Source organism: Diplotaxodon limnothrissa, linkage group LG11 (assembly GCF_057381915.1).
Source record: "Diplotaxodon limnothrissa isolate DT_005_m linkage group LG11, D_limnothrissa_male_GT1.1, whole genome shotgun sequence".
NCBI classification, from domain to species: domain Eukaryota; kingdom Metazoa; phylum Chordata; class Actinopteri; order Cichliformes; family Cichlidae; genus Diplotaxodon; species Diplotaxodon limnothrissa.
Genome location: NC_140606.1, coordinates 28,440,531 through 28,452,220, shown reverse-complemented (window position 1 = coordinate 28,452,220; position 11,690 = coordinate 28,440,531). Strand labels below are relative to the sequence as shown.

Here is an 11,690-nt window from a genome sequence, read left to right as displayed (position 1 = left end):
GTTGTAGGTTCAGATTAATCAAAGTATGTCTGCGTGACATGTTTTCACATGAAAGAAGGAAACATTTCCTGGCTTTCTAACACTGATGCTGGCAACTTCCTTTTTTATATGAACAAAAATGCACACACACTCAGTCACACAGTACTTTTTTTTCTCTTAGGAAGCAGGGCTTTTAAACAATAATGTGTTTAAAGCCCTGTCAAGGTCACTCTGGGTTCTGATTATTCTACTGTGAAAACAGGACTGTAGGTAGTTCTTATCTACACATATAAACCTGACATTTTTAGTGCAGAGAACCAGTTTGAATAATTCACACCACAGCAGGAATAACTGTCTCTCATATCTTACGCTTAGCAATACTTAAAGACAGCATCTTAGAATGTGTATTTCGTAAATACCACATAGTATCTCCGGTCTGCATCCATCCACCTCTGGCACAAACTGCTGTACCCATGTGGCAATGCAAATTAGAAGTAATGCACCAAAACCGCTGGATTCAGAGGACCACTTGCTGCCACCTGGTGCTCGTTGTTTGTTCATTCTCGTTCTCTTCTGTAATAATGCATAGCCAACTTGTTTGAGTAAAGGTCACATTTATTTTTTTCGGGGAAGGGGGGCATCCCTTACTTAAATGTGTGACAAGATGCACGAAAAGAGCAGAAAGAGAGATATTCACATATTCAAGAATGACAGCTCTTGAAACACTAAAGATGTTCACTTTGCAGTAATATTACAGTTTGAATGAATTCAAGAGACATTGAAGACAAAACACAACATTTATTTCTCTATTAGAGGTTTGTTTGTGTGTGTATCTGTGTGTTTGTGAACTTGAGGTCCATGACAGGATGTCCCAAACGGGCCTTCTCTCTCTCCTTAAGTGCTTCCTCCCTGGAACATGTGGGATTTTTAAGTGGAGACTCTGGGCGAAGGGTGTGTTCACTTCTTCTCTTGCTTGTCATTGTACTCCAGGAAGAAGTCGTTACAGGCCACAGTGAGAGCTCCAACCAAAATGATGAACTCTGTAAAATCTACCTCTCCATCATTGTTGGAATCCAGGTCTCCCATAATCTTATCCACAGCTTCCTTATCCTGGGCATTCTGCACGTATCAAGATACAAAAAAAAGCAATGTCTTTTCTGTACACATAATCTACATTTGCATCTTCTCTTCCTAAGTATGAACATGTGCTTTCTTACCCCCAGATAGCTGCCAAGCTCTTTGGTAAGCATTTCTTTGAGCTCACCCTTGCTCAGTGTATATTTGTCCCCGTCATTTCCAGAGTACTTATGGAAGGTCTGGATCATGAGCTGCATGGCATTCTCCAGGGTGGAAGCATTCTCAGAGTTAGGCAAAGACATTCTGTAGAGGAACAGAAGGGTGGGTTGAAGATACAGTAAGAACAGTTCATGTCAGTACATGTGCTCTGTCAAGCATTGGGGGAAGCATGGAAGTCTAATGCAGAAAAAAATCAGGTGAGAAAAACCTGTCTGTCGTTCTGTTTTGCACTTAAATGTGTTTGCAAATATGCATTCAAGTAAGATGAGTTTTGCACACAGTATTTGGGCAGAAACCTTATCTAGCTTAACAGTTTCTTCATCGTGTCCTGGCCCTGATAAGATTTTGCCACAGATAAAAGGATCCTGCTCTGCCAAGGTTTTTGAACCTCCGGGAGTCCGGACATAGTCAGCAGCAACCGGACATGTGAGCCAGCTGATAAGAGTGAAACTCTAAGCTGGTTAAAAAGCCCATCCACTGGAGAAGATGTATCGGGGACACACAGTGGCAACCTGATCTGGCTTTTACTTTAGCTTTACCGGATAGCAAAAAAAACACCACAAACAGGTGTAGGTCCTACCTTTGTTGAACCTGTATCACCTGTGAACTGTGAAGACTTTTCCTAATTGTCAATCACAGCTTATAGTAGTTTTCACATAGATTTTATTTCCCAAAACAAATCAGCAGGATGTAAAAATGACTAAAAATGCATTTTTGGCATGCTATGTCTTTCCGATGTCTAGTTAACCAGTGAAATTGTTTTTTATAACTTATCAGTGAATCAACTGAAAGTTCTCCCTGTCCTTAGTGCTCTACACGAAGGTACTCGACAAGTGATGAACTAACAGACATGCTCTAGCTGCATCAGCACCAGTATGCAATCATAATTGGGAAAAAAGACAACAGAGAAATGTGGAGACAGTTGAAATCTGTCCCTCTGTTTCTTACCTGAGTGGAGGATTAGTGCTGGCCTGCTGCTCAGGTGCAAAGAGAGGAGGTAAAAGCAACTGTTAAGGAGGATGAGGACTACACCGTCTTAAATACATCCCTTACTCCACCCATCCCACTTACCCCTTCCTCCTCCTTCTCTACCCCCTCCACCTGTTGCCCCTCTCCTCTCTACCTTCTCTGTTTACGCCAGAGACACCTGCTATCCGCTAATTGGACATACACAAGAGCCGGTTGCAGCTACAGAAAGACTTAAGGTAAATTGAGGTATTCACAATAAGTCTACAAGCCAAACCTGCCCTAATGTGCTCAAATGTGTTGAAATAAGAAAACTCACTAAAAAGAGAAGAAGTGCTGGAGAAAAGATCTATTTGTTTCCAAATATTCATACGTTGTCTAAACTCACTCGACCAACTGCGCGCTCCAAGCACAATGGACTGTTGTGCAGTGACAGTGACATATTGCTTACCGTGTCACAGGTTGCTATTGAAATAGTGGATTACCCTGCTCCTCTGTTGTGCAACCGCTTTGTACTTCATGTCAAAACAAAGGAAAGGCTTGCAGGAAGTGCTTAAAATACTGCTATACCAAGGCAAAGATTAATAACTCAATAGCTTATCCAAAAGCACCTGGTTTCAAGCAGCAAAAACATTGTTAGGTTAATTGTAGGGGTAGGATGTTCACTGGAGGAGGGGGGTGCGGCGGAGGCTCATGCTTGTTATATTATCCGAAGGATCAGAGTAGCACCGATGAATGAAGCCATCGCACCTGGCAGTCATGCAGAGAAATCTCCACACAAAGGAGAACATGACAATGCGAGGACACACACACACACGAGCACTTTCACAAGCTTGTTCACACCTTTGGCTTCAAAATACACCATACATGCAAAAAAAAAAAAAGCACAAATAAAGACATATTTGAACAGGAACAGAAAAAATTCTTGAAATAGTTCAAGACACACCTTTAAAGCTGCACACCACCCTTGCACAAACCACGTGAAGAAAACCGAGAAGCAAGAACAGAGAACTGGAACAGAAACATACTTTAAATAGTTCGTGTGAGGCATCCACCGGACTTGGAGACATCTGGATAATGGTGAGAGCGAGAGCCAAAGACCATGAAAGTAATTGCGTTTCTGAATGAATGATAGACAGGCTTGTGCTTAAAATTAAACATTAAAGCTTTTCATATGAAGAGATCATGTTTTAAAGTGCAGTGATGGTAAAGCATCTTCTCATTAATGAGTCTTTGGAGCATCATACTGTGCCAGTAAGGGGGGTAGCACGGAGTGTGTGTGCACATTCGTATACACCGAATGTATAGATTGCTGAGTGAAGGGTGGTGCACAATAGAAAGTGTAGACTGTATATCAGGATCAGGTTGCAATAAGTGATACATCTAAAGGGTGCTGAGTTTGACTAGTCGGGCGATCGTGGCTTAAGAGTTGGGAGTTCGCCTTGTAATCGGAAGGTTGCCGGTTCGAGCCCCGGCTTGGACAGTCTCGGTCGTTGTGTCCTTGGGCAAGACACTTCACCCGTTGCCTACTGGTGGTGGTCAGAGGGCCCGGTGGCGCCAGTGTCCGGCAGCCTCGCCTCTGTCAGTGCGCCCCAGGGTGGCTGTGGCTACAATGTAGCTTGCCATCACCAGTGTGTGAATGTGTGTGTGAATGGGTGGGTGACTGGATATGTAAAGCGCTTTGGGGTCCTTAGGGACTAGTAAAGCGCTATATAAATACAGGCCATTTACCATTTTAGTCAGGGATGTCGCAGCTATATTTAGCAAGTGCTGCTGGAAAGGAGCGGGCATGATTCAATTAGTGTCAAATCATGACAGAGAAACTACTGCACTTATAAAGTACTTCCGCACATGTAGAAAGAAAGGAAATGTATATGAGAAAGGGAGGTTCAAAGGTGAAATCTTAAAAGACTGACAAATGTGCAACAGCAGCAACCACAGACCAAAAAAAAACAATTTAATTTTAATATAAAGCTTTTATTTTGAAAACATTGGTATAAAATGTAGGATTGGTATAAAAAAAGACCAGCTCAGAATCCTTCAGTGACAGTGTTACTACATAAAGGTTCATTTGGACAGACATTAAGATCTAGTATAGCCGGTTAACTATCTCAGAGAAAATCATTATGATCTGATGTATACATGGTGGCTGGAATGTTTGGAAATGAAAAAAAAAGACATTTAATAAGCTCAAAAAGAAAAAAACATGGCTGAATGCAGATCCTCTCCAAATACTGCAACTTCAAGAGCATCTACGATGAATCTGGATTGCTTTCAGTCTTGCGCTGACTCATGGAGTTAGCCAAGTAACCTATCAGGGTAAGGTATTCCTCGAAGCTGACCTTTCCATCGCTGTTTTCATCCAGTCCCCTCTGCATCTCCTTAACAGCAGAGGAGTTGCTTGCATCCTGAGTTTAAAAACAATAAAACAAATATTAAAGAGATTAGAGATTACAACTGCTTTTAAATTCATGTTCTAATATACTGGCAGCATGACGGACAACCACAAAACACTTACTTCCATGACACCACTGAGGTTTTTCTCCACCAGTTTCTGGAAAGATTTGCTGTCTAGGTTCTCCTTCCCCCTGGAAGATTTAACAAACGTGGTCACCAACGTCTTAATAGCGGACTCCATATCTGTATAAGAGAGTGAGACAAGGACAAAGCAGAAAAGAGAATTTAGGACAGATAAGGACATATCTTAGAAGACTCTCAGACTCTCAAACACTGTGCCATGAGATACTTTTCCTGTGAACTTTAATAATATCATAATGCAAAAAACTAAACAGAGCATTGAGTGGATGAGACGCTTATTTCATATTGAGCATTTCATGCTTTGTTTGGTTCTGATTGTGAAAAAGAGTAATGTCAGCTGTGAGTTTGTGGAAGGCTTGTGCACAACTATGTGACCTTTAACTCCATACAACCAAATTATAAAGCATATTATGATGTATTTAAATTGACAAACATGTCATTTATAATACCTGATGATTTTAAAAAGGCAAAACCCAGACAGAAAAAAAATCCCCCTAAGACCCTCTTGTCCTCTGTGGGAAGAACAGAAGTGAAGAGGAAATCCTGGGATTTCTTCTGACGCCACATTTGCAATAGTTTGACAAACAGATAACATGTGCTTTCTTTTCAAAATGGTGCAGCTTCCACGTTTTCTAGGGACAAGGGAACTTAAGTGATCATTCATTTATTCATATATTTTTTGCAGATAATATGATAATATTGCTAAAAATCTAATTGTTTCTTCAATGTCAGATTCTTAACTTCACATCAGTGGGATTGCAGAAATGTACAGTATTTTCTAACCCCCTAAAAACAAACCTTTTACTCAGTGTCCTTTGCAGTGGGCAGCAAGACTTACTAACTCCCATTTTTAACCATTTGTCCCATTCAGAAACCAGAGGACCAAGTGAGGCAGGAAGGACTTTACTCATACTTGTAGAAGCGAAGTCAGACTTACAGATGTCAGCGGACGAGGTGGACAAGGTTGAGAAGTTAGGGCGGGAAGGCGAGAGCTCAGAGGACATACCAGCTTCTGAGGAGCCTGAGCTGGGATTAAGTGACCCATGGTCATGACAAGCAATGTGTAATGTGGAAATTTAACAATTTATTCATTTAACAAGCAGGGGCCTCAGTAGCATACGGAAGAACCATACACAGCCACGACAGCCTGGCACCTCCTCCTCATGCTGCTCACAAACTTGGTCCAGCTTGGTCTGGGATGGCATCTCATTCTTCAACCAGCAATTGTCACAAGTCAGCCAGTGTGGTTGTGTTGGACGCTATGGCCCAAACAGCGCGCACAAGCTGATCCCACAAGTGTTTAACGGTGTTGAGGTCAGGGCTGCAGGCAGGTTCTTCCATCCTCTCCACACCCAAATTCTTCAGATAGTCGCTGATAAACCCTGCTCTGTGGGAGCGAGTGTTGTCACGTTCGAGCACAGAGGTCAGTTGCTAAACCTCATCTTGATATCTTTGTATTGCGAGTGCCTCCAACGACGACAATCCATGTTTATCCAGTGAGGGAGATGCTGCCTCACAAAATCACACCTCCTCTACCCTATTGGTGCAGCAATCAGAATGGTTGCTGCACCAGTGATGAAGGATGGTCATATCAGCCTTCCTGGCAGTTCTATGAGACCAGCGACTGGCTGTGTGCTGTCTTTTCTGGATTGTCTGGGTAGAGACCCCTCGGCCATACCGTCCTGCAAACCTTGACTGCAAATCTGTTAAAGGCTGCCTCTGGTTCCTAAGTGCTAATAGGGTGAGGAAATGATCTTCTTATGTAGTAGCCTTCTTGGGACGTCTATTTCGTGGCCTGACTCTGATATAACCTGTTAGATGGAGCTTGGCCTTCAGTTTGGAGATGGCACTGAAGAACAATCCAAATGATACTGCAAATTGGTTTTGTGCAACACCCACTTGAAGTTGTCCTATAGAACAAGCCTAATTCAGATCAGTCAAACATGGCGTGCTTGGAGTAGACACCAGTTGACCGCTGTAGCAAGGCCTGCTAATCACAGACAGTTAGACACTTGATAGCCAGAACTGGAGTACCAAAAGTTCAAAACAAGAGTCAGTAGCAGAACAAGCTATTTGGCATTAGCAGAGAAGATTTGGCAACTTTTTCATGGGCGCAACCCATGTGGTACTATTTAGGGGGAAATGAACAGACTTTAATGGTATAAGATTTCCCAAGAAGCATTGTTACAACAAATAAATAACAGACCAATCCATGACTTGGATCCGGATACACCGAGTCCTTATTATAGCTAATTTAATAAGTTGAGACATATTCTTCAAGACTGGGCAGTCCATTGAAGTAACAAATTAGATTATTCTTTTTCAACATCAGAGGAGAAAATTATGTGAGATTTCTGTTAAACAGCGTGCAGGAAGGCTGCCTCAATCTGCTGAGACCAGTGAAGGTCTGTGCACTGTAGATGAGCTGATGTTTCCTTTCCCACAACTTCAGAGCCCCGCCTTGTTGTCATCTTGCTTGAGCTCAGGCTCCTTAAAAGCCTGAATGTCGTCCTCTGAGCGTTTGCCTTGCTTTTTTAATCAAAAAGTTCAACGATGTCAGGTTTTTTTTTAGTTTTTTTTTTAAAAACAATGTTTATGTGTTCAGTCGTAACTGTTTTAATGTTAAATAAAAAGAACTTTTTTAGCAGAAATGAAACCAATATCATTTCATCACATCATTCTGTCATCACGCAAGACTCCATGTTCATGACAAGGGGCAAACAATTAAACAAAGAAAAACAAAAAATTTAATGAATAACAATTTTTTTTTCTTCTTTCAACTACAACACTTAAAATACCTTTTAAAAAATCCTTGTTTGATATTTAGAGTTTTAGAAAATTATTGTTCAAGTGGATTTTGAAAGTGCATTCAAATTGGTTTATGTAAGTGTCAAAAATGTGAGACACACAATTGACGTCAGCACGGAAGGGGAAGAGGGGGAATGGGGAGCGATGAGGGGACCCAGGTTGGATGCTGGTGGAGGTAAACAGAGCAAAAGAGAGGGAGTGAGGGGAGGCTGAAGAGATGGGGAGTCTCTAAAGGTAAACACAATGGGAGCTGTGATCTCTGACGGTGGACATCTGATCCCCAAAAGCGAACAGGAGGCTGCGAGATCAGATTACTGCCTAATGCCCGACTGCAGCAGCACACACTACCGCGCACTGTAGGAACACAAGTACGCACTGAAATATGTCACCCAACTAGTGAGCCAAACACTAACAGATAACCTGAATGCCAACGTCACATCCTGCACTCACTGAGCAAACCAAAAGCAAACCATTTACAATCTCACTGGATGCCAAATCCGGTAGCTCTAATAAATAAAAAACAGCAACATCAACACAGCACACACTGGAAATATGACAGAAAGCTAAAAAACAAAACTCTACTGATCTATTTTAAGCATGCAACTAATTAATTCCATTAGTCTGTTTTTAAAAGCAGGCACAATAATAAAAACAACTATTTAAAATACTGTAATTAATGATGATAAAATAACATTTAGACACTGCAGTTACAGAGTCCCGGCTCACTGTCACACTGTCAGGGTTTTCTGAGACATTTCAACATAGCCGTGCCATTATTAGGAACACTGGTGCTTTCCCCACTGTGACAAATATCTGCTGTGAAAATGTCTGTGGTTTCATATGTGACACAGAGATGATATATATACATATATTTATATATATGCATATATATTCTCAAATGAGCTGGTGGTGCATGCTTTTTATTTAAAATGCAACGCACCAAGAAAAGGCAGGAACTGCTCCCAGCTGCAAAGGATTACAAGTAACTGTGGTAAAAAAAAAAAAAAAAAAAGATCTGGGGCCACGTCAGAGCCCTGTACCTCTAACAAATAAACAACTAACAAAAAATAACATGTAAAAAACAACACAAAGAAATAACCATAGTAATTTGACTGAAGTACACAATTACTATGCAGATTAATCAGGGAGATTTTCAGTTATTTTCTGTTGCATGTGCACATTATGTTTCCAAGCACAATTTGACTAACACAGGGGTCTTTTAAGGTCACTCCCATGAAGTTTTCTCTTGTCTCAACAAAGTAGAATTCCAAGGCAATGGCTCGCAGAAAACAAAAGCCCTGAATGAAAGCTGAAGATACTTGAGCAGCATTGATAAGTATCTCAGCAGCGTGGGGGCGAGGTCTTGCTGCAGGATTTCCAGTGTGTATTGGAAACTACCACAAAGCAGCAGTGGACACTGGATGGGTAATAATCATTGGTGCCTGGAGTGATGTTGCTGAGGTAACTTTAGAAGCTGGTAAATCTCCCATCTGACACTGATGTCATGCCTCACCGCTCACACTACTCACCTACTCTGGCCCACACGAGAACACATAGACATACAGAAAGACGGAAAAGCACACACACATATGCAGAAACACACTCATCTAAAGAAGGACAATGCCAATTAGGGCTTCTGTTGCATTAACCTAATTACTGGGTGAATGAGAGCAGGCACCCAAACCCTGGATTTTGTTTCATGTCTCCCTGCCATGCCAGCACACACTGACACACACACACACAACTCTTTTCAACATTCAAGTTAGCATCTGTCATCAGCCTGCTGCTCATTATTATTTAATACGTTACTATAATTGTCTTAACACCTTCCTAACATCCTCCACAAGTCAAACAGCTCGGGAGCAGGCTGTTTACAGGCCATATATCAAAATGCTCGACAGGCCACAATCCATTAGCATCTCTCCTGAATGTAACAAGATGAGCAGAAAACCAAGAAGGCTCCAGTATGAACCGGAGACATCAGGGCCACAAAAATCCAAAATGAGTAGAAAGGAACATGTGGCAGGGCTGTATTTGTCTGATAAGGGCAGGGAGCGTGTTATGACGACAATCGTGGCTCTTGTACAAGCTCTTAGTGCATACACATTCCAACTCTGAGTGTGGAGATGGTGATTAGAGAGAAGGCAGCTAGTTGTCAAACAGAAGCAATGTGTTTTCTAGTGATTTGTCAGTTGCAAGTGTAATGATTAAATGGAAATTGAAACATCTGATACAGACATTTGAACAGGAATATACTTTTCATATTGTTGGTATGAGGGGGTTTTTTTAATGACATTTTTTTTGCATTTTACACAGAGTGGTTCAGCAGCTGCTAATGTGCTTGTGAGCATCATGGATTATTACCAGTAAGAGAAGAGAAGAGCTAGATTTTCCTGTTTTAAACATCTTTAGAAGCCTAAAGTTACAAAATCATCCAGCACTCACAAAAGAAAAAAAAAGAAGAATTCAAGTTTTAAACAATAAATATTAAATAAATTAATAATGACAGTTGTTTTTTATATCACCGGTGTATTATAACATGCAGCCCATTAAGCTCCCTTAATGGGCTGCATACACACTGTAGCTACATGAACTCCTGAATTAACGGAATAACATGAATATTGAGCAGACCTAGCAAAAGAGAGGGAGGTAATGTGAGGTAATGTGAGGTAATGAGCGCTGAAACTAGATGAGACTTGTCATGTGCAAACCAGTTTTAACCCAGTAAGTCCATCTAACCCACCCCTCACTACTCCACTAAAGAAGGCAAACTGAGAACGCGAAAACCGAGAAAGTTTGAGCATGCTTCCCATCTCAGACCAAACGGATCTCTCTCTTTTTTTTCCGTCTTCTTCTGCGATGGCAACGGACGTGAGCAACCATTGATCCTTGTGGGTGACCAGCTCCACCCTGGTCGTGTTGTTTGCACTAGGTGTGACTGACTCACTTCCCCCGTGAGCATACCTGTCATCGCCCAGGTCGCTATTTCTCCTCTGCTTCATTAACTACACCGGGTCGAAGCCATTCGAGTCTCACTACCGGAGTCTTATCATAACGTTAATAATTCACAGTGATGAGAGCCAAATCTGACTGTCGTTACAACGGTCACATTATGACTGACTAACGGGGCGATAACAGCCTCGGCGCCAAAACTAGTAAGCGCCGCGCGTAACGGAGATGTTAGGGGCTTGCCCACGTCGCACATTTACATTTAGCCCTAACTAATCCTCACAATTTGTAGAGTGACCACAGGCAGGAGTGACACACAGCAGATAAATAAGTAAACGCGACTCGAGACTCCGGTTTCTGTGTAAGTGTAAAGGGATTGGGGTTACATTACCAAGAAGATGAACCCGATCCCTGGGGCCACCAAGCTGGGTAATGACAATAGAGAGGCTGGCAAGTAATAGAAAATTGATGACACGGTGCAGAAAATAAGTTCAAGTTTTAAATTTTTTGTGTTGAGTAGAAAGGTTTGAACTCGCAATTTAAAAAAGAAACAGCTGGATTTATTAATGAAGAGAACTCGTAATGGAGAGAGAAAAAAGCACTCACCTTTGAGAGCGAGAACAAAAGCCTATATAAACTGTCTCAGCAAATGCTCTGCTTCTTTCTTTCAGATCCTCCTCGCAAGGCTTCCTCTAGATTAAGCAGCTACACATATCTTTTCCGTGATTTAACTTCTGACTCAAGCCAGTTTTTTTCACAGTTTTAGGGCGTGTGCCTGGGAGAGGAGGAATGTGGAAAGAGGCGCAGCTTGAGCAACGCAGCAATATTTTCTTAACAAAGATTTCCGTTGTTCCACAAAAGAGTCTAAAAAAGCGTTTTTGATTACAAAAAACTTGCGGCCTTTCTGCTTCTGTTTTATACTCACACCCGCATCTTTGCTATTTTTTTAAATATATACATGTATTATATTATATTGTACTTTTTTTCTGGCACAACACAGTTTCTCTCAACAAGTAGGGACAAGAGCGCGCGCATGTTTTAAGCGCGTGTGTGTTCAAAGTCTTACGAACAGACAGATGCAGTCAAGCCACACCCTGAAAGTGGTTCAAAGAGTGGAAAGATGGAGTTATGTAGCAAAAAAGAAGACCCCCCCC

The 11,690-nt window shown here is 41.7% G+C and overlaps 2 protein-coding genes across 2 annotated transcripts; both read right to left on the bottom strand.

Moving 5' to 3' along the window:
• Positions 1-936: 936 nt before the first annotated feature.
• On the bottom strand, positions 937-2,321 carry s100t (S100 calcium binding protein T). Its single transcript, XM_085365636.1, has 3 exons — positions 2,224-2,321; positions 1,197-1,359; positions 937-1,098 (listed from the first exon to the last, which is right to left on the bottom strand). The coding sequence occupies exons 2-3, from the start codon at positions 1,356-1,358 to the stop codon at positions 937-939; spliced, it is 324 nt and encodes a 107-aa protein (XP_085221762.1). The 5' UTR covers position 1,359; positions 2,224-2,321.
• A 1,902-nt stretch (positions 2,322-4,223) lies between these two features.
• LOC146623035 (protein S100-A16) lies at positions 4,224-11,262 on the bottom strand. Its single transcript, XM_085365635.1, has 3 exons — positions 11,143-11,262; positions 4,760-4,881; positions 4,224-4,649 (listed from the first exon to the last, which is right to left on the bottom strand). Exons 2-3 carry the CDS (start codon positions 4,877-4,879, stop codon positions 4,494-4,496), a joined length of 276 nt encoding a protein of 91 aa, XP_085221761.1. The 5' UTR covers positions 4,880-4,881; positions 11,143-11,262; the 3' UTR covers positions 4,224-4,493.
• Between the last annotated feature and the right edge of the window lie 428 nt (positions 11,263-11,690).